Genomic DNA, 26715 nt, shown 5'->3' on the forward strand with positions numbered 1-26715 from the left:
GAGAGCTCGGTGAAGGCTAGTCGGCTATCCCGTGTGGATTTGACGTTTGATGGTGGATGTTTATTAAACACCCGAAAGAGATTACCACTCTTGGTGTCGACGATGGGGGATTTACCTGAACTAGGCCAGAGTGCAAAGTGAGTATTTTCTCGGTGTTTACATTCCCTTATAACAATTGAATTAACTTGTAGTCTGAACACAAACATCTACAGAATGTTGCCTTGCTAGCTACAATGCTAGTCAGCCAGCGAGCTAACTAGTTCTCGATATCCGACTGGTTTACCACGCCTGCTATCTTACTAAGAGCAGAAATCACAATAATCCGACTTGCTATGGACACGACACTGTTCTCTACATAAAGGGGACTAAATAAGGACGAGATCCACGTAAAGAAAACCTACATATAGAAAGAAGACATTTAGCCATCAGTACAGTTGAACTAACCGACTTTGTTTTTTTTTGTTTGTTTTTTTAGCATTCGTTAACATCATACATAACTGGTTAATGGCACCATATTTGCTTAACTAAACCAACTAAATAAAGTACGTGAGCTAAACCTCGTTGAAATCAATTCAAACACACAGAAAAACGGAGAGACAAAACGTCAAAATTAGATCAGACATTACAATCTATTTGTCGCTAACACGGACGGATAGAAAGGCCTAGATGTTAGGCCTCAGGTCCGCGGTGTACATTTTACAACCCCCACATCTCCTTCCTGTGTTTTTGCGTTTATTGGGGGTAATTCTCGTGGACTGCCTTGTTTTAAACCCCAGCACATTTTTACGCCATTGTACACGATTGTCCTGTTTCCAACAACCGAGAATAGATAAAAAGGTAAACGCGAGCTAAATCTACATTATTATTTGTCCATTTGGGATTATGTTTATGCGTTGGATGTGTCTATACTCAGTATAGATTAAAACATGAATATGTTGCTGTGCATCAGTAGGAGCATCTGTTCCCTGTAAGACCTGGGTTTTTGTGTTTTATTTGTTTATTTATTTATTGTATCGATCGAGTAAGCAATATTGAAGCTCTGTTATCGTTTTCTGTACATTTTAAGGCTTTTTCCTCTCTGAAACAAAGGGTATCTTCTGTGACCAAGGACAGGTATAATAACTGTTTACACTTCATTCAGAGAGATTTCTCAAAAATGTATTTTTTGTACGTTTTATCAAGTGTAGCTCAGACCCTGTACCATTCTCCTGAGACCTGTTTTCTTCAGTGTTGTTTTTTTTTCTTCTTACAGGATATTTGTGTGTTTATGCAGTGCAAGCTTTTCCATTGGCGTCAAACTGTTGTACATCTTCACATTAACACGAACAGCTCTTTTTTTTTATCCCATTAAGTATCAAAGTTCTTCTCTTAATCTAGGTATATAACACACCACACAAACAAGTTTGCTCTTGCCATAGCCTAATTACACCAACACAGAGTGTTTGCATTAACAGGTATCGTTCCCTGTGCAAAAGTAAGATTTTGTAAACATTGAGGTTCAATCCAAACAAATCAGCATCAAGTTAGAAAATGAAGTGAGAAATGGTACAAAAGAGTAGGATTGAAAAGGTGTGCGGAAATAAAGATTCACATCTGTGTTGTTGCTCATCTTTAGGTTTTGCATTACATCAGAGAGCGTGCTTCTCTGAGCTGCTCTTATCCAAGTGAGGGAGCTTCCATCAAGGTGCTCCTCGCTCGGCCTGCCTCAAAATGGATGCACTGCTGAATCCTGAACTCAGGTAAGTTCCGCACCTGTCACTAAGCAACTACGAGGAAGGTTAGAGTTACATGTTGCTTCTGACTGGATTTAACGTTTCCATTTTGCTATATATTTGAATATATTTTGTTATGCGGAAACACTCCTAGTACATATTTCCCCATTTTAGCTCATAATAATAGGACAGCGATGACCAGGATTTCATGATCACTGTTTTGTCTAAAGTTAGTGTATCTAGTCAGGCTGGAGTAAAATTATAACCCAGGTCCATACATGAACTAGTCCGTTATCAGTGAAGTATTTTAGAGGCCTGGACGATTAAATAATGCAGAGCTGAAATATTTACTACTCTTGGCTCCCTTAGTATTTGTTTTGAGTTGTCAGCTGTTTTCATAATCAAAGAAATTTCAAAGCTTACAAGACTTGCATGTGGCAGTGTTACCCTTCTCACATCACCTTTGATTTATTTTCCTCTATGCGCACCTTCAAAGGCAGACTGCTTTCGTTGTCTCCCTCAAAGTATTCATTCTTGATGTATTGTTTTGAAGATGACAATAAAGGGTGACACTAAAGAATTTATCTGAACTGTGCATGGGCATATAATATTATATATTTTCTGTTAATCATTTCTCTGCTCCGATTCAGTTTGGCTCCGCTTCTAGTTTGGGTCATGCTCCAATCCTTGTGTCAGTGCTACTTTCTGTACCTTCCTGCACAACCATCACAGTAATTCCTCAGTGGTGCTTTGGAGCTGTGAACATCAGCTGGTTACACTTACAAATGTAAACGATTTTGTATCTGAATGCAAGTGTGCTTACGTGCATTATTTTCAGGTGTGTGTTTATATGCAAATATGCTTACACACGTGCACGAAAGCTACAACAAGGATTTCATTTGTAAAATTAACCCTCAAAGGTGATTTTAAATGAGTTCAGAGTTTAATAAATCCAATTGGATTTGGCCAACACTTTTGAGAATTCAGTGTGATCAAAACTGACTACACATCATGTATTTCTGGATACCACTTTTATGCCAACTGATTTGTCTTTCTGACCAACATTAGTCTGTGCCAGGCTTTAGTGTGATTCAGCAGTATTATTTAATACCTAAGCCATATTTCATGGTCATAAAATCCAGTGATGTTATTGCCGATTATTTTATATTTTCCAGCCTTGCCAACCATTTGGCATTTTATGTCTCCCTCAAAAATACTCCAGAAAAGCGTTCTTTTTCTTCCAAATACAATGGGAGATGAGCCAATTGACATGTACGTATATCTGGAATGAATTGTGTAGGTGTTCTGAGCACTCCACTCTTAAGAGACACTTACTGGAAGCACACTCAGCACAATCTCACAAGTTCCTGGCTCACATAGTGCCCTTGCATTCTATATATTTAATGTTAGTTTACTATATTTATTATAGTATGACCGAAACAGCACTTTGTTTTTGGATGATGTGACGATATGATTTCAAGACAGGGCTTTTTTTGTTGGTTCCAAAAGTATTCAGAAGACCAACAAAAAAGAGAGTATTCTTTCTCTTAATAAGATTAATGGTGCTGATAATGGTCACTAAATATGCTGTCTGTTTTTGTTTTTTTGTTGTTGTTTTTTTTTTTTGTTTGTTTGTTTGTTTTGGGAGTGAGAGCAGCATCACAATGTCAGCCATGTGGAAATTAGTCTACCTGTTTGTTAAAGGATTATATATGTGTGTATATATATATATATATATATATATATATATATATATATATATATATATATATATATATATATATATATATATATATATATATATATGCAAATATGTATGTGGAAATGAGCATAAAATACTTTAATGTACATTAGTGCAGAATCACTCAGTCTGTTTATCAACTCAGGATTGTTATGGCTTCTTGAAGTCTTGCTTATTTTCCTCTCTTTTATATGCTACAAATTTTGGGTGATTAAATTGTGTATTTTTTATAAAGAAAATCACTAACACAACTGACTTTAAAAAATATTTTTGAGATGATTGCAGTCGATTACCAAGACAGTTGTTTAAGCATTTATTAAGCATAAACATCTTATATGATTCATTGTAAAGGATGCACTGAAAACTCGCTCTCACACATTTGCATCTGTCATTGTGAAGTGTATTATGAAGGTCACAGAAAAGAAATAATTCTCTAAGGATCACGTAACCTAGTTTTTGGATCGGATCCTTATTTAGTTCCTAATGAGAAACGATGTTCTTGTTTTCAGGTTGAAAGTTACATTTGTGTGTATTAAACAAACCACTGTACAACGGGATGTATCAGCGTTTCCCACATATGGGATACAGGCTTTGTAGGCAATGGTTCAGTTCCTATTATATTTAAAAAATATATATGTTTACAGGTGTTTCATGCAGAGAGGGGGAAAGAATAAATTAGCTAGCCTATGGGGCAAATGAAAGCCCCACTGTGTCTGATATTTTGGTCGCCTAGCAACCAACTAATAATTTAAATATGATGAGCTAGTTAGGTGCATTAATGTCAACTAATGAAATGAGTGAATCTGCAAATCCCTGGGCAGGAGATGGTTCTGCATAGCCACAGTCTTCTACAAATGTTCTTATAATGTCTTCGATAGATCTCTTTTTATCACCTGACATGCTGTTAGAAGAGTTGGCCTGTACTGTTTCATATCCCTGTGTATCCATGCATGTTGTGCATTTTGGAAGAAAAAATAAATTATCTGTAATTTATAACTGATGACAGAAATGCATCGTTGGTTGTGTGCAAGCTGAAATCATACAGGCTTCCCAACCAAGATTTAATGTGGGTGGTATTCTACAAGGGTTTTTTGGAACACATTGTCTCTCTAACATTTGAATTATTATTAACTACTGTTAGATCTGTAAAGTTAATGATGGTGATTTATATGTTTTAAGCTCTTGTGAAGGTGAAATGAATCGTGCATGGCAGCATAGGGGCTTTTTACACCCGGTCACTTCATGCGTTTTCTGTGATCCGATATAAAAAGACCAGGTCTAAATGCCCTCCGAAACGTTTTCGAGACGGATAAAAATCCAATCGTTCAAACCACTTCAGGAGGTGGTCTGGGATGCATTTCAGATGAAACTGGACAGGTGTAAGTGAATGTGGTTGTTCAAGCCACATACGTCAGCGATATACTCTTACCAAACGGAAATACGTCACTCGCAGGTGACTCACGAGTCGTGCATCGCACCAGAAACAAATGCACTGCTGCCACCAACGAAAATGCAGCAAACGGTAATTGTTGTTGTTGTTGTTGTTGTTGTTGTTGTAGCATAACCGTCATAGTTAGTTTTTTCATCTTTTTGATTGCATTCTGAAAACCACAGACACCAAAACGTGTTCCATTTCAATTACCCCGCAAATGAGGTAAAATATATTTGCATTTTGGGCAGGAGTAGAAAGATCGGATTGATATCCGATTCGCCAAGACGCATTTATGTGGCCTAATGTAAATGGTACAGTTTTAACAAATCAGATAGCTATCGGATCAGAGAAAACACATGAAGTGACCAGTGGAAAAGTGATTGGTGGAACAGGATGTGTGTTCTCAATAAACTAGCAGGAGAAAATCAGCAGCAGCTGCTATGCTTAGGTTTTGTAGCTAGTTCAGTATAACACAACATTTTTCTGTTTGAAATGCAACATTTATTTCAAGAGATTCTTGATTGTTTTGGTAATGGCTGGACATCATGGTCTGCTCTGCTACTGCCAAAGTGTGTGGAAACTTAAGAGCTGACTACGAATGCTTCACTTTCCTGGTTTCTTTACAACAGGAACTTAATTAATCTCCGATAGTAATGAACATACACTCTCTCTCTCTGCCTGACTGCCATATTGAAAACAAAATGTTCATTTATTTCAATAAATGGACTAATAAGATATTTAATCCAGGGCTGGGCGATATGGCTGCACACTGTATCACGATATCAGTGTTTCATATCGATAATTATTGATATTCTTTATGACCAATTTAAAATATGGACCAGGAGAAAAATATATTATATTTAAACATTTTTATTTTAAACTTAACCTTCCTCTGATCATAATCCCCTCAGTTATTAAGACAGAAATGTCAACAACCATGGAAAACTCAAATAATTTAAAATGTAAACATAAGTCTAAAAAAACTGCCATACTGGTGAGCTGACTTTTCCTCTTTTATTTACAATTTCCTCACTTGCTGCGGCTCATTTTCTGCTTATCAGTCACCGGTTACTGCAGAGGAATCCAGCAGGCCAGAACAAGACAACGATATGGTGCAACCAAACTTGATACTGTTACATGATTGGCTGTTAGTGTGTCACTTAATACGTTGCTAGGTTACCAGAGAGTGAGTGCCTTTTGTTAATGCAACCAAACTTGTTTCGCAACCTCTGTTTCCTTCCAACAAAGAATAAAAAATATGGAACGTTTTATCGAACACACACTTTTTTTTTATATCGATCACGTGTCTATCGCGAAACATATCTTTATTGTTTTATCGCCCAGCCCTAATTTAATCTAATATTTTCACTCTAAATATACATGTATCATGTATAACCTGTGTGTGGAAACACTGATCATTGTTCTACTAGTGTCAAGTGTAAACCATTTTACATGATGTCAAAGCAGTTTTAGTCTCATTTTCTTCATTCCAAAATATTAATACAAATTTTCCTCTTTTCTATGCTTGTTGCTGCTGCTGAACTTCAGGGAAAAGACACTTGATGGTTCGGTATGCAAGTTTCCTTACTTCAAAATCATTCTGATCATTGTTCATTCTATTGTAAACCTTTCTCTTACCATTTGGTTGGTAAATATGAAGTTCAAACATTGTTCTAATTGCAGAATATGTATTGTGCCTTTTTTTTGTTCATCCCCAGATTAAGGTTGAGAACACCTCAAAGCATGTCATATTTAAAGGCCTTGCCCCTAGAGTAGTTTTAACAAACCATCTCCTGCCTAAAGGAACAAAGACTAAAGTGAACCTTGAGGAACAGGGTCGACAGAAGGTCTCCTTCAGCTTCACCCATACTAAGAAAACACGTCAGAAAGTGTTCCTTGTCCCACCAAGTCCAGAGAAAGCTGCAACTGAGATTTTACCTGTAGTGCAGTCTACAAATTTACCCTCTGCAGACCTGACAGGACAGAGTGCTGAAAGCAAGAATGAGCAAACTGATCCCTCGGTTGTAGCCACAGTCGTGGCCGAATGCCAGGCAACACAGCCCTTAGTACCTCTCCCCTCCAAATTGAAACATGACGTGGTGCATTTCAAGAAACAGTTTCTGAGTGTGTCTGTTGTTGAAGATCATCCCATTGTCAGTGCTGTTTTAAATGATACCACCTCCGAGAACGAAGTTTTAGTTAGATCTTCAGCAAGGATTGACGGTGACCCCTCTGGTGCTCTGTTCCAAAACGACTCTGTCACTGACTGTTCTGAAAAAGATATCAGAGAGGAAAGCACTAAGGAGGAATTAGACGCTCACCTTAAGGGACCAACTGATTCCTCCCATATTGGGACAGAGTGTAAGGATAGTAATTCTGAGCCTGAACATAGCAAAAATGTCCATCAGTCAGACAATATTTTGCCAGGTAGTGACTTTGATGGTGGGTCTGTTCGGACATCATCTAGCCAAAAGTCTACTGACTCCAAGAGCGTGGCTAAGTGTGATAGTCAAAGTACTGTTGTTAAGAAGTTCTCAACCTCCAAAAGTGAAGTCTCTGACAAATCCAGATCTGATAAGAGAGATGAGAAGGATGAGAAAGGGTCTAGTCGATGCAAATCAGAAAGAGATTCCAGACACACATCCTCACGATCTTCACGCTCTGACCGAAGGAGAACCAAGAGTCGGTCACGATCTAGATCCCGGAGTTCTCGAACAAGTTCTTCCTATTCCAGGTCTGAGAGATCAAGAAATGAAAGACCATCAAGGTCAGATAGGTCACATTACCATGATTCTGAAAGGAGATCCCACAGAAGTTCTCGTGAACGAAGGAGGTCTCGCTCCCGAGGTGAAGGCAGATCCCGGGACAGCTCTGACTCCGATGATGATCTCAGGAAGCCCAGGACTCGAGGAAGCGATTCAAGTCGATCCTCCACATACTCTAGCTCACAAAGAGATTCGAAGACATCCTGTCATTCAAAGTCCTACAGGGACTCAAAATCTGACCCAAAATTTTCTCATTTGTCAGAATTGGACAAAAGAACACAATATTCAAGAACAGACAGATCTGGGAGAACTAGTGGCTCTGAACCTAGTAAAAGGAGTTCTCCTGAGACTGAAGCCAGTCATAAAAAGTCCAGTTTCCATTCAAAATCGGAGATCCATGGTAAAACATCTAACTCAAATGACATGTCACGGTCTGAAAAAAAGGTCCAAAAAACCAGTGGGAGCTCTGACTCTGATGATGAGCACAAAAGCAAAAGTCAATTCCATGGCTCAGACCACTCTACTAGGTCAGCTGTTAAAAAAACAAATAATTCAGAGTCAAAGTCAAGTAGTATTGGAACAGATGGACAATTAGTAGCAAAAGTAAATATTAATGCTGAACTTCCACACTTGGATTCTGACAAAATCATATCTCAGGGAGAATTCAACAATGTGCATTTGTGTTCCCAATATGAAGAAACCAGTCAGTCTAAATTAACAAACAGTTCTCCCGAACAAACGCAGCATATTGCCCTAATGGACAATTTACAAAGTCATGTTGAATTTCAAGGTGTAATCAAAGATTCCCATGGTACAGAAAAGTGTCCAGCTGTCAGTGAAATAGATATCAGTAAATGTCCCCTTACTCTTGAGGACATTTCTTTAGTGGGTGATCAACTTGGAAAACCGACAGACATTCAAAAAGAAGTCCAATCTTTGAAAGAGGCACAGATTAAAGTGGCAAATGTTGGTACCTTTTACAAAACTAACGATTCTTCTAGCTTGAATGAGCCACTTTATCCAGGCTACACCCCCAGTCAGGATTTATTCGGTTCATTGGCAGACACTCTTTCTGTGAAAGAATTACCACCTGGAGAATGCTTGAAACCTAACACTAAATTTGTTTCCCAGATGTTTCTCAGCAAGGAAGACAATAGACTTACCATGAGTGTCGAAACCTCTCCAAAAGTTATCGAGCAGTTAGACATCAAGCCTGAACCGACAAACGCTGCGGAAATTAAATACAAATCTGCCCATGTCAAAAAGTCACGGTGGGATATTGTTGGTGAAGACACTTCAGAAGCTCAGACCCCCCAAAAGATGGTGAACAGTGAGACATCCTCTGTGAAAAAGGTCATTTCAGTTAAAAAAATAGAATATAACAATCATACTAGCCATGAAGAAATATGCTCAAAGAAAGAGGAATTTATGATGCGGTCACTAAGATCTGAGCTAGATGAACAGACAGGCAAGGCAACAACAGATTTGGAGAAAGGAATCAAGCACGATCCTGATCAACCTTTTGTTGCCGATATACAACAAACCATTGAAGTTATTGATCAAATGGCTGGCAGGTCCCTGGCAAATCAGGTTCCTCTGAAAGCTAATTGCAGGGCAGATGTTAGTCATTTTGTTCAGAAATACGCCAATTCTGACACAGCGTACAACAGTGACCCATATAAGCCTTTGACACAAGAGTCTGTGTCGTTCAACTGTGATGGTAAAAGCCACAGTGAGGAAAGTGAAACTGACGAATCTGACTCTGATTCAGATGACGGACAGGTCTCGCTGAAGCGGCTGCACTCTGTGGTGGTTGTGCCAAAGAATTCTACTATTACCCTTGAGACAACTGACCACCCAACACCACCAGCTAGCCCATCAGCTCTCTCTGGACAGCTAACCTATCAGGCAAATGAGATTAATATAAGCATTAACAGTGAAATTCCTAATAGTCTCAACACTCTAATAAAATCTGTAGAATGTTCAGGTGACGGACTCAAACACAATGTCTTGTCAGTTACTGAGAATAAAGGCATGCCTTCTGTTCAAACTCCCTACCAGTCCCAGAGCAACTTGGTTGATAGCACTAGCCAATCTGAGGCAACCACTACACTGGCTCACATAGACCGGACCTGCACTGTCAAAGAAAGACCAAAGACTTGTGTCCCAACTGATCAAGTACCTACCTATACTCCCAGAGAGGCTGAATCAGGTTGTCACCAGTGTCTTGATAATCCAGACAGCTGGCATGGTAGAAAGGGAGAAAGAGAACAATTTGGAGCCTTTAGTTGCACAGACAGTCTCCGGCCCCAGAATGGTTTGAACCTGGATTGTGACGTAAACCAAACAGAGCAGCCCAGCAGCACATTTCAGCAGCCAGACAGCAGTCACACTACTCAACAGCACTGCCAGTTAGGAAGTGCATTTACCAGGCAAGATAGTGGTTACTGGACCCAGGCAAATATCTCTGATAAAAACATGCCAGTCAATATGCTTGTACCTTCTCTTTGTCATGAGTCAGTGTGCCAAATTCACCCTGACTCTTTAACTAATGACCCTGAGGAGTTTTATGAAGGAAAAGCATTTGGACTTGGTAGTGTTGCTATACCATCTAGAAAACCTCCAGCATCTTCTGCATTTCTCCAAACCAATGAGATAACCAGCAATTGTGGCTTTGTAACGGCCATTGCAGAGTCTCCGATCATCTCCAGGCCTTCAAGGGAAAGCAACCTAAAGCCTCACAGAGGCCGGGGCCCACCCAAGAAAAGACGGCCAGAACTCGAGTCAGAATCAGACAACGAGGCAGAGGCAGGTCTCGCCTGTAAGCGAGAATGTTTAGAGGAGCGCGAGAGCTGCAAAGTCACAAAAGAAACCAAGGTATCCTCACAGCAAGAAGAAATACAAAGGCCACTGCTTAGTCTGAAAGAATTTATGAATCCTGTTGTCTGGAAGGAAAAATCTAAGCAAAAAAAGATGCCTCCTTATTTTGATCTTATTGAGGAAAATCTCTACCTGACAGAACGGTCAGTATCTCTTCTGGAATAAATCTCAACTTAAATTTTTTGTTCTTTTGTGTTCTGAAGGTTAGTGTATAATATTTAGTATAGAATATTAAGTACAGCAATGCTTACGAAAAGGTTTTATGTAAATCTAAAATCATGTGTATTGCACTAGAGAAAATTTCAGATTGTGGCATCTGTGGGCATTATTATGATTTACTTTTTTTTTTTTTAAATGCATCCAAGTTCAGTAGATCCCTCTGTTGTAAGGATCTTTTATACATGCATACTTTTGTAGCTTGCTTGGAATATTGCCTAGAATATTTATTTGTTTAAGTGTTATTAGGTTAATGGTTAGGGGTTTTTTTGTTTTGTTTTTTTAAATATCTAAAATAACAAATGATGTCTTCTGAAAATGATTCCACTGAGAAATTCTAAATATCTGACAACCATCCAATCCAAAACCAGCAAGAAGAACAAGTCTCATCGAGATATCAAGCGAATGCAGTGCGAGTGTGCTGTCCTTTCAAGAGAGGAGCGAGCACGAGGTGTTATGGCTTGTGGAGAAGATTGTTTGAATCGCCTGCTGATGATTGAATGGTATGAGGTCACACTTTGTTTTGCTTAAGCATTACACATGTTGGTTTAGCTTTGAGAGTTTATTGCTAAAAGTAATAATTGTTTTAAAAAAAAAAAAGGTTCATTGACCGGTATTGTTTCTCTTTCTCATTAGCTCGTCACGGTGCTTAAACGGCGTATATTGCTCAAATCGGCGATTTCAGATGAAGCAGCATGCCGATTTTGAAGTAATTCTCACTGAAAGCAAAGGTTGGGGTTTAAGAGCCGCCAAAGACTTACCGCCGTACGTACCAAGCACAAATGAGACCAATATATCATAAATGATATGCCGTGTGTCAATAAAAAAAACTTTTATGCTGATTTAATCCAGGAACACGTTCGTGTTGGAGTATTGCGGTGAGGTTCTGGATCACAGAGAGTTCAAATCACGTGTAAAAGAGTATGCTCGCAGCAAGAACATCCACTACTACTTCATGGCTTTGAAGAATAACGAGGTGAATTTCTGCCCTTTGTTCAAACACACGTGTGCTATCATAAACACATGCATTTTTTTTTTTTTAATTTCGGTTACTTTCAATTAGAAAGCATTTATCATTCGTGCCATTTACAGATCATCGATGCAACGCTGAAAGGGAACTGCTCAAGGTTTATGAACCATAGCTGTGAGCCCAACTGTGAAACTCAGAAGGTTAGTGCTGTACTAACCTACAATCTACAATAATTCATTCTTGGGGTGTTTGTTTTTTTTTTTTTTGTGTACATGTGCCATTATGGTGAATTTCCATGGTGCCTGGAAGTTCTCATTATTCAAGCAAGAACATTTTGTATTTTTAAAATCATATTGTTTTCTCCTACAGTGGACTGTGAACGGTCAGCTCAGAGTTGGCTTCTTTACCACCAAGACTGTAACGGTTGGGACAGAGCTCACTTTTGATTACCAGTTCCAAAGATATGGGTAAGTTTCCTGCATTTATTTTCGTCATGCAACAGCAATGTAAAGCTATACATTCAGTTCAGGTTTCAGTTTGTTGCTTTTATCTCTAAAGGAATATAGGCATAACATTTTCTAAAAAAAAAAAAAAAAAAAAACAAACTAAATGTTTTATCTTCCAGGAAAGAGGCACAGAAGTGCTACTGTGGAGCACCGAGTTGTCGTGGCTTCCTGGGTGGAGAGAACCGTGTCAGTGTACGGGCTGCAGTTGGAAAGAAGCAAAGGGAGCGATCTCGGAAGAAAGAAGCTGTCAGTGCGCTGACTACAGTAAGTGGCTTTGGCCCTGACCATGTACAGCCTATTTAATGGAAGCAGCAAAGGTAAACGGATCATCATGGCAGCAGCCTATTGACCGTTATTGTATAAAGCTCATTCAAATCAGACATGCTCCTTTCTCTGGATAATTGCCACACCGATCTATTAAAGATAGTGTTATTGAGAGGAAGACTTGGCTGATTTGGTTTAGATGTGTACAGTACCTGGAACCTGTTAATTGTTCTGAGATTTCAAGTGGCTCTTTTGGTATATAAACATTGGTCCAATTTTGTATTTTGTTTTTTTGTTTGTTGTTTTTTTTTTTTACCAAGACCGCAATTACCAAACTTTATTCAGAGTGTTGAAAAGCAGTGGAAAAGAGCTGTCCACCGTCTCGTATTTCACAACAAGCACAGACATCTGGTCAAGTCGCACGAGTGAGCCATACAGAAGTGTGCATTTCATGCCTGTGAATGGAAACCGAAGAGTACATGTTGGGAAACAGCATATTTGTCTGAGGACCATACAGAGGAATTTATGCTTGAAACTTGACTTATGCACTGATGTCCTAGGGTCTGAATGAAAACAAGCAAGTGTTGATTGTTCTACATTAAAGTGCACAGATTTTGTAACATTTTATTTGTTAAGCATTAAGTATAAGTTTATTTACCATTTATTAAATCTTCATTTAAATTATGAGATGTTTAATATTTTTAATGTTTTTGACTGTTAAGCTAAAATAATTTGTGGTTTTTAAATTACACTGGTTAAATTGAAACTTGTTACTTGTCACTGTTTAAAGAGGTAAATATCATCGATCAATAATGATCAATATCGAATGATATGAGACATTATATTTATGATAAACTTTTTAGTTGTATGGCCCAGCAATGATGTCATTGGAGCAAGTCGTGGCCTAATGGTTAGAGAGTCTGACTCGTAATCCGAAGGTTGTGGGTTTGAATCTCGGGCCGGCCACGACTGAGGTGCCCTTGAGCAAGGCACCGAACCCCCCCAACTGCTCCCTGGGCGCCGCAGAACAAATGGCTGCCCACTGCTCCGGGGTGTGTGTGTGTTCACTGCTGTGTGTGTGCACTTTGGATGGGTTAAATGCAGAGAACAAATTCTGAGTATGGGTCACCATACTTAGCCGTATGTCACGTCACATTGCCATAAAAGCAGCTTCAATATCAGTAATGTCAGTATCAGTAGCTTTGGCCCTTAGTACTCATGTTGTATTTGTTTATCTCCATATTACAGGTGGATGAGGAGCTGGAGGCTCTGCTAGAGAATGGGGAAGGTCTAAGTGATGAGAAACAAGTAGTTTCTCTCTGCAGACTAATGGTGCGTGTAGAAACTATGGAGCAGAGACTCACCTGTGTTAAACTGATCCAGGTAGGTGCCACATTAAAACATTTAGTAATACATTATTGTTATTTTATCTAAAGGAAAATGATGTTGCTTCATTTAACTTTTTTCACTTGCTTTGTTTTATGTGTAGAATACTACAAATTCTTCATGCCTCAAGCAGTTTTTGGATCATCATGGTCTCTCGTTGTTGTGGATATTCATGGTCGATCTTTCAGAAGCCAAAAGCAACTCTGGTAATAACCTCAAACTGCAGATGGAGGTAAATGTGCAACACACACACACACACAACATTTAGCCACTAAGCTCCAAATGGATATTCTTGATGGTCTGGGCTTCACAGAATATTGAAGTACTTTGTAAGGGGTGGTATTTTTGTTAGTCTTAGTTGAACAGGAATAATACAGCAATGTAGAAGACGATACACGTTACCACCTAGATTATGCTAGTATCATTCCTCTTCAGCTTTATTGTCACCTAACATGGCCAAGCAGCAGAAGAGGTGGGCATTTCCTACATTTTTCTGTAATTTGCTGCTTTGTAAACGCTTATAATGTCTCTGGAGAACAACCTGGGAATAGCATGGGCAATAAACCAATCCTTGACCGCATAAAAGGTTCACCATTTTATATTGGGGGTGTCTGATTTTATTTATTTGTTGTAATAAACAATATCTGCATATATGCAGATTTTACGCACGGGCTTGTCTTATCACTTTAATAATAAAGCAAAATAAAATATACTATTACATTTTGTTATCTGGTATACAGTATAGCAGCACAAGCTTTTACCTTTTTTCCCCCCTCTTGAAAATGCCTGAAACCTTCCTATTGTATTGTCATGATCTGCACAGATAATGAAGGCATTGGTAGTGCTGCCCATTTCTACTAAGAACATGCTGGAAGAGAGCCGTGTGCTACAATACATCCAGCGCTGGGCCCAAAGCCATCCACTTGGCCAGCCTACAGAACAGGATGGTTACTCCAGTGAGAGCACCTCCCGAGCCCACACACCTCTCAACACCCCCGATGGCCCCCCTGTTAAACTGGCACCAGAGCTTGATGGAGACACACCAAAGCGTGCTGTATACCGCAGACTGAAAATCATAAGTGAGAACAGCCTCGATAGCGCTCTCTCAGATGGCAGCAAGGTCTCCGATGGTAAAGAGGAAGAAGATGAAGAAGAGGAGGAGGTGGAGGAAGAGCCCTCACCAGAGATCACATCGGACAAGGCAGAAAAAAGAGAGACCAGTGAGGAAATAGCTGTGACCCCAGAGCTGGTAGTGAAACTGGAAGCTTCAGATGCTGTGGAGAGTAGCCAGGCAAAGCTAGAGATAAAGGAAGAGGTTGCTGAGAAGGATAAAACAGAAGTGCAGGAAATTGAGGAGGAACCAACCAGCAAGACAGATGAGAACCTTCCTGTTCACATGGAGGAGAACTGTGAATCTGATCCTGCAGAAAGTCAAGTGCAGGCACCGGTCATAGATCAACCTCCTGATCCCAGTGCTCCCAGTGTCAACGATGAAGTAGATGCTAGCCCCTCTTTGCACCCCCCAGATGAGAGCACTCCCAGTTCTGAGTCGTCTTCAGAGAACGAGAGTGCTGAGCTTTCAGTCACGAACAACTTGGCTCCTTCCACCATCAGCAGTGCACCTACGGAATCCCTTGATGTCAGCATACCTTCAGATAGTATGGAAACCACCCTTTCTGAGTCTACAGTTAACCCAGAAGCCTCGCCCCTCAACTTAGACAACATGCCACCTAGTTCTGGTGCCAGTGCTGCAGAAAAAACGACAGCAGACGTTACTGTAGAGAGCAGTCCTTCAGTTTCAGCTGTTTGCACAGCAGAGGTGCTGCCGCCGGGAATAGTGGCGACAGAGGGCACAGCAGTGGGCACACCTTCCCAGGATGAGGAGGAGGCTGTGTCAGATGTGGAAAGTGAGAGAAGCCAAGAGCCTCAGATTGGAGCTGCTGACATCAGTGAGATGGCTTCCCGCCTACTTGACAGCTGGAAAGACCTGAAGGCAAGATTGCAAAAAAAACATTCTAAATTGCTATCTCGGTTATTTTTAGTATTTTAGGGTGTTAAGAAGAGAATTGTAAACAGATGCATGTTTTTTTTATGGAATTTTGTCAATCAGGAGGTGTACAGGATCCCAAAGAAGAGTCAGGTAGAGAAAGAATCAAGTGGTATGTGTGAAGTCTGCTTATCTGACCTTATTATATAGTTGTTATGTACTGAACTTTTGTTGTATCTCTGTTTAAAATCATTGTTACAGGTGTTTGTAATGTGACATGCAAATTGCTCTTAATTTTGTAAAAACAGACCGTAGTCGGGACAGAGACGCAATGACACCCCGCACCCCGTCAAGCAGTCGTGAGAGAGATCGGGAGAGGGAGAGAGAGCGGGACTGGGATCGAGAGCGGGACTGGGACAGAGAAAAAGACTCTGACCGGTATTTGCTACGTAGTGCTGAAAGGCGGCGTAGACGAGGCTCTGCCTCTCCACCATACCAATCCACCTATGAAAGGAGCAGCCGCAGAAATGAAGACCGGTGAGACATGCAATACACTGCGACACTAATGCCCCTTTTCCACCGAGGCAGTTTGAGTGCTGGTTCAGAGCCAGAGCCTAATTTAAAACCAGTTTGTTCTTTTTCGACAGCCAAAGCACCGGCTCTGAACTAGGAAAAGTGGTTCTGAAGTAGCACCAAAATGTCGCTGGTCTAGACTTAAGAACCGCTTGCGTCAGGAACTGGGGGTGGGGCTGGGGGCAGGGCTACTGTTAGCGTACTAGTAGTATACTAATGTTTAATACACTTACTTTACTGCTATAGGATCAATTATCAGCACACATGATAGTAGGTAGCTACATGCTAAGGCTAATTTTTTTCTGTGTTAAAATAAATAATAAAATAATGTTATGTACTTTCTCGATTACAACCTCTGTTTATACAATTTACATGGAGTGACGTCAGAGTCGGCTCTGTGATGGCTCTCTAGCCGCCGGAAAGGCAAACCGGTTCTTAGAAGGTTCGCAAGTGGAACCAAATTTGAACCAGCACCGGTTCTTTTTGGTGGAAAAGGAGCATAAGTCTTTACACTATCTATTTCCTTAATTTTACCATCTCACCTTTTTTGTGGCTTTTTCTTTAGCTATGATTCAGCTAGCAGTAGTAAGAAATCTCGGACCAAGGAGGCTCGTACCAAGCTTTCCACAGAGGAGCGACGGAAGCTCTTTGAACAGGAGGTGGCTCAGCGAGAAGCCCAGAAACAGCAGCAGCAACAGCAGCAGCAACAGCTACAGAGATTAGCATTCAGTGCTCTTGTGTATCCCTCAAGCCCAAGTTTCATGAATTATCCACCTGGTTACCCTATTCAGACATATGTGGACCCAACTAATCCCAATGCGGGCAAGGTGCTATTACCTACACCGCCAGTTGACCCTATGTGTGTGACTACAGCTTTTGATCAGACTACTCAGTCGCTCATTACTGACCTGACTCTGGCAGCTCAGTCCCCCAACACCACTCAGGCCAGCTCAGCTACAGGTCTGACACACATGCCTGCTACACTGGAGCTGGCAGCTTCTTCCCAGCCACAGCAGTTTGTCCAGCCAGCCACGCCAGCCCAGGACCCCGGCATCACTGTCCTGTCAGTTCCTACACAGACAGCCGGCACCCAAGTGCAGGGCCAACAAGGATATGCAACACTTTGGGATCCCAATACACAACAGGCAGTGACTGTGCAGCCTACTCAGCAGTACTCGAACCCAGCCCAGCCACAGACTGCGATTTATTACCAAGGCCAGCCATGCCAGACAATTTACAGCATTCCTGCAGGTTACTCACAGACCAGCACTCCTGTCATTCAGGTAAGAGGCTTGAAACAAACTAATACACACCATATTAATAATGAAGAAATCTGGCCCCATCTTGTACCATAGAGCTCAAGTAAAATGCCCTAATACTTCTACTGCTTATTGTCTTGTCTTTGTGTGCAAATGCAGGCATATACTGAGCCAGCTACTGGCTACTTGCATGGGCAGCAGGTCTACGCTGGTCACCAGCAGGGAGTGGTTGTCCAGCAAGGTGGCACAGTTACCACCATAGTCACCTCTCAACCTGTACAGCCGGTAGGTAACGAAGGTCAATCAGGACACCACAAGAGGGGGCTGTTGGTCCTCTGGCTGTATATTTGTGGAGGCACACAGAAACAAAAGTTGCTAGCATCTAGAACATAACCCTGCTTTTAGAGAATTCTAGCTAGAAATCACATCATTTTTTTGTTGCTAGCTTTGTTTTAGGAATATGTCGGGTCTAAATGATAATCCTAGGTCATTGTTAAGAGGGATTTAAAATTCATTGGTTTCAGTTGATCAGTCTAATCGTCAAACACCACTTCTAAATCCCTTATCTGCAGGAAATGATTGTATCTAACAACATCATGGACCTTCCTCCTCCTTCACCTCCCAAACCTAAAACCATCGTCCTCCCTCCCAGCTGGAAGGTTGCACGGGATCCTGAGGGGAAAATCTACTACTACCATATAGTCACCAGGTATAAAGTTCCTCTGCTGAGTCGGAGTCTTGTGTTGTGTATTGAGTAATGTTTCTACATTACATAAAAACATTGCACATATTTAACCTGACTTTGCACAGGAACACTATTGCACAGTTTTCATGAGTTATGAGTAGTGCACTTGTATGCCCAGTGCCTCATATATGCATCTGAAATGAATTCAAATGAGTATTTTAGGGTGTTTTCACATATAGTTCATTTTAAAAGAATCAAACCAGAAAAGGAACTAGCCGAATGTGACCTCAGTCCGTTTGGTGCTCACAATATAGTGGAATCAAAAGAGAACACAGTTTGGGAGAGAACACAAAAGAGAATCAAAAGAGAACACAGTTTGGGAGAGAACACAAAAGAGAATCAAAAGAGAACACAGTTCTCTTTTTGGTCCTCTTTTGTATTGAAGTGATCTCAGACCCTTTCGTGTTCACACCCCAACTTCATAAGAACTCAGAACCCAGAATTCTGTGCAGCAATGGGTTTTGGGTATTTGGTCTATTTTTAATATATTAATAATTATATATAAAATTAAACATATATATAATGTGTGTGTGTTAATATATATAATAACAATAATACATAATATTTATATATATATATATATATATATATATATATATATATATATATATATATATATATATATATATATATATATAATGTAATATTATACACAATATGACTAATATAACTAATATGTATAAAATAATATTTATATATTTTGTATTTTATATATGTAATGCGTGTGTGTGTATGTTAAATATTCTTAATTGTACATATATACAGTAGAGATGCTCCGATCAGCATTTTTGGGGCCGATCACTGATTACCGATCACCAAGATCATGATCTGCCGATTGCCGATCACAGAATGGCAGGGGAACGGGAATCTTTTATCTATAATCTAGCAGAGTTTGCACCATTTTTAGAAATGAAATTAACTCTAAATGAACTGTATTGAGTAAAAAAACTGTAGAAATAGGCTACAGTCAAGATCTTGAAGAACCACCAAGTGTTTATTTTAGAAAATGAGAACTTAAGGCTACTTTAGGCCATCTTTCCCAAATTAGGCAGAGTAACTTAAAATTATTCCAAACAAAGAGGAGTTAGGCAGACCAACACACATCAGATCAGCTTAATGGGATGTAGCCTCTTAATACACTGATTACATTTTATAATTGGCAGCAAAATGTAAAAATTGTTACACCAAAACTGGCTACTGCCACAAAGGACAAAACTATGGCAAGTGTTTTGTTTTTGTTTTTTTTGTTATTATTATGAACGTCTGATGTAGTTGAGGAACCAACTACATCAGATCCAAAAAATAAAATAATGAAAGCTACTGTAAGCCAATGCCATCCTTTCTAAATAACCAGGCAAGGAGGCCAAGCAGATAGTTACCAACCAGATGAACTTGGGATGGTATGAGGTTACATAGGCCCAGGCTACTTGTAAAATGTAAATATAATTTTTATTATATTTACTAAATGTATACATTTTTATAAATGTAAAATATATTTATATTAAATTTATTTTCATATATATTTTTTGTGAAGCTAATATATATACACTATCCTTCAGAAGCCTGTCGATGTTTATGTTCATTGTTTGGTACAGCGTGGGGAGACACACATCAGTTCGGTATTTCCTGCCTGGGGGGTCGTAGGCAGCCTGGATCAAGGCAGCTTAGCAGGCGACATAGTCGGCTGGTTGAGGGATGGGGATGTTGTTGGCTTCGGCTGGTTTAGTTTCTTATACTCTGCATATTCAGTTGTATGGCATGTTCTAAGATGCCTAATCATGTTAGTGGTATTAAAATGCCGTTCCCACCTCGAGGGATTTCATCACGACATACATTGCAAACGGCTAACTTTACGTCTTTATTGGATACTTTGAAAAACTTCCAGACAGGAGAACTCATGTTGCCGCTGGTAAGCTCCGCTCTGCTGTTGTTTACCTGTGCGCCGTGCATGCACGAGTGAAAAAGTCGCGCGGGAAATTTACGTCACGTCATCTGCTTTTTTGATCGGCGCTTTTGGGGTTCGCCGATCAAGCTATTTTTAATCAATATCGGCCGATCATGATCGGTGGCCGATCAGTCGGAGCATCACTAATATATAGTATTTGTTGAGAATAGTGGATATTGGAATGCCATCCTCTTTCCAAATATCAATAAGTGCACAGCTTTCTTCATAAAACCACATGACTCCGCGAAAAAGGAGCGAATGGCGGAAAGTTTTGTGTTTTCAGCAGTAACAGTGACGGAACACAGCTGCAGGTATGGCAAGCCTCCAGGGACAGGTATGGCAAAGCGGACCGGGACCTCATTACTGTCACACACAAATCGAACCACAAACGAACCGTACTCGGACCACTTCCGGAGGTGGTCTGAGTACGGTTCGCTTCTGGGTCCTTTTAAGGGGTCTCAGATCACATGGTTTGTTTACATATACACACTGAACCGCTCTGAGAGCGTTTGGAGGGCTCAAACAAATTAGGTGTGAAAACACCCTTAGAGTTGCCCATTTAGAATGAAACATTATATGCCCTAAAGGTAATTTAGGTTATTTATGTATTTTATGCAAAAGAACTTGTGTGGCATGTGACAGCCTATTGTTTAAGGTGTTGGGCTACCAATCAGAAGGTTGTGAGTTCAATCCCAGGTCCACTAATGCCTTCTTTTCCAAAGCACTCTGAACCAGGAAAAGTGGTTCTTAAGTAGCACCAAAATGTTGCTGGTCTAGACTTAAGAACCGCTTGCATCAGGGGCTGGAGGCGGGGCTACTGTTAGCGCATTTGTTAATGTACCTTAAGTATACTAATGTTTAATACGCATTTACTTTACCGCTATAGGATCAATTATCAGCACACATGATAGTAGGTAGCTACATGCTAAGGCTAACTTTTTTCTGTGTTAATGATAAAATAACCGCCATTGTTGATGTTGTGTTTGTGTTTGCTGTTGCTGGGAAACGTGACACATACAAACCGCTTCTTAGAAGGTTGGAACCATCTTTGAACCAGCACTAGCTCTGAGCCGGCACCCGGTTCTTTTTGGTGGAAAAGGGGTATAAGCTGCCACTGTTGGGCCCCTGAGCAAGGCCCTTAACCCTCAATTGCTCAGTTATATAAAAATGAAATAATGTAAGTCGACCCTGGATATGGGCGTCTGCCAAATGCTGTAAATGAAATGGAAGTAGAACAGGGCCTTCACCTCTGCGTTTAGTTCTCATACTTAAAAAAAAAAAAAAAAAAAAAAAAAAGCAGCTATATAGGTAAAAAAAAGGACCTTTTTTAAGAAAAAGCTATTTAGACTTCCAAAAATCTTTTCTGTTTATCTGCAGGTTACAATTATCATTTTTTATAACGTCTATAAACATTGAACCACCAGTTCTTAAGATTTTGCTCATTTAAATCTCTGCAAAGACACAGGAAGAAAAGTTCACATAATATATTCTTGAATATTCCTGATTTTCATTTATTAGAGTTTTGTTTGGAGCAGTTGCAAGTGAACTCTTCCACATTTCTATTTTCAATGGTGGACACTTTATGCACCAAGCTGTCTTAGCATTGTTTATGTAGTGGAGGAGGAGCGGTGCTCCAGGTGATGGTGGATGAGGGAAAATAATATCATGAGGTGCTGAGAAACTTCCAGCGATCCACACAGTAATCCTGATCTTTTGGATAGCTCGCTGTAATAACCTTTGTGTCCACTGACTTTGCATATTTATGACTCACATCTGTGTAATCTTTAATGACCGTGACTGTGTGATTTAGGCAAACCCAGTGGGATCCTCCGAGCTGGGATGGTGTCGGGGAAGAGGCCACTGTAGAGCATGAGGCTGAGATGGACCTGGGGACACCAACATACGATGAAAACCCCTCAAAGGTAATAAGTTAGATAGTGTCTAGATTGTTTTTCACCACTTATCTACTCTTAGAATCTTCAGGAAAGTACTTTATAATTTGTGAAGGTCCAAAACAGGACTATAAACCGTTCTGCCATTCTCTTTGGGGTTTGAGGTTTGCATGGGTCCTCTGGTAAATTGAAGATGCTGCACACTGTAATGGGCAGCAGCTGGGACTTGTCCCGAGAGAGACAGCCCCTTTTTATTAAGCCAAAGTTCATATGTGTTTTAACTGCTCTACATTGCCTCAAGCTTAACTTTGCACTGTACATCTTTGTTAGCATTTATAATCCTTTAGGAATTGCATCTGAAGGCCACAGGGGGGCTTCTACTGCCACATCTATCATATTTACAGACTTTACAGAACGCTGTGCAGTGAAAATTGAAGTTGTTTGCTCCTTCTGGCTTTGCTTATTGTTTTGGATCTGGTGCCCAGAAAATCTTTGTTTTAGCTGTTTGAATTTTTTTTTTTTAAACACAAACAAAACTCATCTGGTTTCTAGTTTTAAGTTTTTGCCATGAAAAAAATAAAATAAAATCTGACGCATCATAAAATATAACACCTCGATTTGTTTACAGTTCTCCACCAAGACAGCTGAGGCAGACACCTCCAGCGAGCTTGCAAAGAAAAGCAAAGAGGTCTTCCGCAAAGAGGTATACTACTCACTCGAGCTTACAGTAGTGCGATGCTAGCTGCTGTTTCCTTACCTTGCTGCTTCTTTCCTTTGTTATACCCAGATGTCACAATTTATTGTCCAATGCCTTAATCCGTACCGAAAGCCTGACTGCAAACTGGGGCGCATTAGTAACACTGAAGATTTCAAACATCTTGCCAGGAAGGTAAGGACTTTTTTTTTTTTTTTATGGTAGCTTTTTAAAAAAAAAATTTTAGCATTCTTAACACTAATAGAGTATCAGAGTAAAGTGAATAGTTTACTAATATCGTTAATGATCTTAATATTCCATTTGTAAAGGTTTTAAAAATTCAGCAATTATTTGATGGATCATATATTTTTACATTGAAAGAGTTTCTGCTATTTATAAAGGAGGGTCACACGATAAACATTACAGAGTAAAGTGCCACTATTGTCTAGAGGTGGCTGTTGAACGTTAGGGTATGGCCATCAGTTGCTACCAACTTAAGCGTCTCAGTGTGTGTGTTTTGATTGATTTTTTTGTTTGCTTTTTCCTCCCCCCCAAGCTGACTCATGGAGTGATGAACAAGGAGCTCAAATCCTGCAAAAACCCAGAGGACCTGGAGTGTAACGAGAACGTTAAACACAAGACCAAGGAATACATTAAGAAATACATGCAGAAGTTCGGAACTGTTTACCGGCCCAAAGAGGACACTGAGTTGGAGTAGCTTCCTTCCTCTCAGTGTCGCAGGTATCGAGCAGCGAATCTCTGGGGCCTCTTAGTCTATCTGTTTTTATACAGACTCTCTGACCATGTCCTTACTGCTGCTCTGGAAGTCCTGCGCTTGCACAGAAATAAGGATAATCATCCAGAAATTCTCGTAGCCAGCAAGCAGAGAAACGTGCAGAAAACGCACAAATAGGGTGCTACAGACTTTCCCCCTTCCCTTCAACCCAAGTCATCACATGCTTTTAGCCTTTTCAGCAATGACCTCTGCACTACGTTATTTGCTTCATGTTTGTTCACAGGACCCTCAGCAGCTCATGGCTGGTGAGAACATGGGAGTTTGTTCCATTTCCCTTGTTATCTGCTTGCATGTCTTGCCAGTTGCCCTAGTTCGTATTTGAATTGTCTCAGTCAGTGGTGGCTTCTACTGGCAGTCCTTATTGAAGGAGACAGGCTTTTCTTTTACCAGCTGTTAATCGAGACTACCAGACGACAAGAAAGACGAGTAGGTCAGGGTGCGACGGACTGCTGGAGTTTGTGAATTCTTTGTTTGGTTTTTTTTGGGTATCAAGTGCGGTCTCGTGCTATCAGATTTTGCACTCGTCTTCACTCAGAGGTAAAGCCTGGCTCTACTGCCCGGTTCCTGCAGCACAGCCGAGGATCTTGGGACATTCCGTTTAGCTGCATTTTTAATAACTTTTAAAGAAATGAAGTGTGAAGGACGTTTGTTAATGCATCCATTCTCTCTAAGTCACTCTTGGCCACTTTTACTCTTCTCAGTGAGTAAAAAGCAGTGGCATGTAGCATTTTTTTTTTTTTTTTTTTTTTTTTTTTATCAACCAGTTTCTTGCTGTTTTACATTAATTCTCATTAACTTTTGCTCTTTTACTAAGCTTCAGACAGGTAAATGTGAAGCCTTCCAGGCGTGTAGTAACTTCCTCTCTCGCAATTAAGATCATCAGGACTCTTTTACGATAACTGCGCCATGAAATCTCCTGTCTTTGCATTAAGTCGCATTAATCCCTCCCCACTCTGAAATCATGTATTATATTGGTTTATATGTGAATATATTGAAAAAATAGTTTTTTGAAATCCTTTTAAATAAGCAGAGACGTTGTAAACGGACTGTGGAGATTGTGGATTATTGTGTAAATATGTGAATAAAAAAAACTAACAAATAAGGTCAGTCCTCAGTCCAGCCAGCAGCTAGAAGCTCTAGTGTTCCCATAGCAACCAGGATTCTTTCCCACAGCTCTGTGTTGGGTTTAAAGGGGTGTGTGGGTGGTGTGTGTGGTTTTGTTTTTTTTATTATTATTATTATTTTATTTCCCCCTCTCCCTTTTTATTTCTTTCTTTCTTTACCGAAAGACATTTTTTATGTATAAAATGGAGTCCCACTCCACTGTAAGTACTGTGCAAGCACATTGTCATACTGAGTGTAAAGAACATTTTAAAATAAACTGTTTTGTAAAAATAAGTCACGCGTTCTTGTCTTGGGTCTCCTGCTGTTGTTCCTACAGTTGCGTTAAACATGCTTCGTGTGTCACGTCATAGCTGCATGATGTTTATGTTTAATACGGACGTTTAGAGCCGTAACATCGTGCCGAAAAACATCAGAGCACTTTTTGAAGCCTTTGCTGTTTTCTTGCTTCCTAAAGCAGCACCATGGAGCAAGCGACATCACTGTGCAGGAACACAGCAGATGTCTGGCTCCAGTTTCGGCAGAATCAAAGTGATTCACTGTTTTCATTAGAGACTATAAGACTGGGATGAATATAGCTCAGACTTCTGTGCCTTCTTAGCAGCGAGCAAACCCCCCTCCCTCCCTCCCTCTCTCTTTCTCTCTCTCTCTTTCCCTCTTCATTTCTTCTTCTCCTCCAGTGCCAGGAATTCCAGCAGCTCTGCTCCAGACCGCAGTTAAGCAGCTCCATCTGGAGAATGTGGAGGCACGCTAAGGCGCCCAGAGCTTAGGCGATTCTCACATCCTGCTTAACAGAGCAGCCTAAGAAATCATTAACAGATTTAAGGAGAAAAGGTGCTAGGAGCTAAAATGCTGCATAAAAGTACCAGCTCCTAAGCACCAGCTGGGCCTACAGCACTCACGCTCTTCTAATCTTTAAACGGCAGGTTTTCATCTGCTCACACATGGTCGTGTGTACCGAACCTGGTCAACACTGGTGTAGCATATGGATAGAAAAACAATAACAGAAATCATATATAGCACCCTTTGGACTAGAGAATAATTCCTTTGCTTGCATGCGTGACTGCAACTGTAATTATTTAGGATTCGTCTTGTTGCGTAGGTGGTGTGTTTGCCCAGAGCTAACGGATCACTGACTCACAACAAGAAAAGCATTTTTTTTTTGTGTGTTATGAGAATTGTAACATTGGTAAGTAACCGAAAAACAAAAAACAAACACCTGGTTGCATAAGTATGTGCACCTCCTTAGCTAATACTAAAGCACATATTGCTTGTAATACAGAACTCTGTGTGCTTGACTCTGCCATCTTGGCATGTCTTTATTTGGGCGACTTGATTTTAACTCCACTCTTCCTTGCAAAAAAATAAAAGCTTGAACAGCCGTCAAATCATTCCACAGGTTTTCGATAGGATTTAGATCAGGACTGTTCTAAACCTTCTATCTACTTCTGAAGCCATTCCGTTGTTAACTGGTGCTTTGGATCTTGACTAGAGCCTCGCTGTCGGCTGGAGATGAGCTGCCTTATAGCACGATGCTGCCACCACCATGGTTCACAGTGGGAATGGTTTGATAAGATGAATTTCTATCTTAGACTCGTTAGACTATAAGACATTTTGCCAAATGGTTTGGGGTGACTTTATTTCTTCACGAGAAAGGTCTTCCTTCTCAGCACCCAAACTTCATAGCCTAGACTATAAGCGACTGTCACATGCCGAGAGCAACAAATACTTGCCGGATATTCTGGAAGCTTCTTTAATGTTGCTGTATGTCTCTTGGCAGTTTCCCTGATGAATACATTTTTCGATTATCTGTTTTGAAGGGATGTCCTG

The 26715-nt window shown here is 40.3% G+C and overlaps 1 protein-coding gene across 1 annotated transcript; it reads left to right on the forward strand.

Annotated features, from left to right (window-relative positions):
• Positions 1-25161, forward strand: setd2 (SET domain containing 2, histone lysine methyltransferase). Its single transcript, XM_027149559.2, has 22 exons — positions 1-137; positions 1616-1739; positions 6434-6455; positions 6604-10673; positions 11118-11249; positions 11383-11511; positions 11599-11722; positions 11839-11916; positions 12086-12183; positions 12342-12486; positions 13735-13869; positions 13976-14104; positions 14696-15865; positions 15983-16031; positions 16168-16396; positions 16998-17715; positions 17851-17976; positions 18264-18400; positions 22192-22303; positions 22902-22976; positions 23061-23162; positions 23524-25161. The coding sequence occupies exons 2-22, from the start codon at positions 1711-1713 to the stop codon at positions 23683-23685; spliced, it is 7971 nt and encodes a 2656-aa protein (XP_027005360.2). The 5' UTR covers positions 1-137; positions 1616-1710; the 3' UTR covers positions 23686-25161.
• The last annotated feature ends 1554 nt before the right edge of the window (positions 25162-26715 follow it).

The sequence above is a fragment of the Tachysurus fulvidraco genome, chromosome 3 (genome assembly GCF_022655615.1).
Source record: "Tachysurus fulvidraco isolate hzauxx_2018 chromosome 3, HZAU_PFXX_2.0, whole genome shotgun sequence".
Classification (NCBI taxonomy): Eukaryota; Metazoa; Chordata; class Actinopteri; order Siluriformes; family Bagridae; genus Tachysurus; species Tachysurus fulvidraco.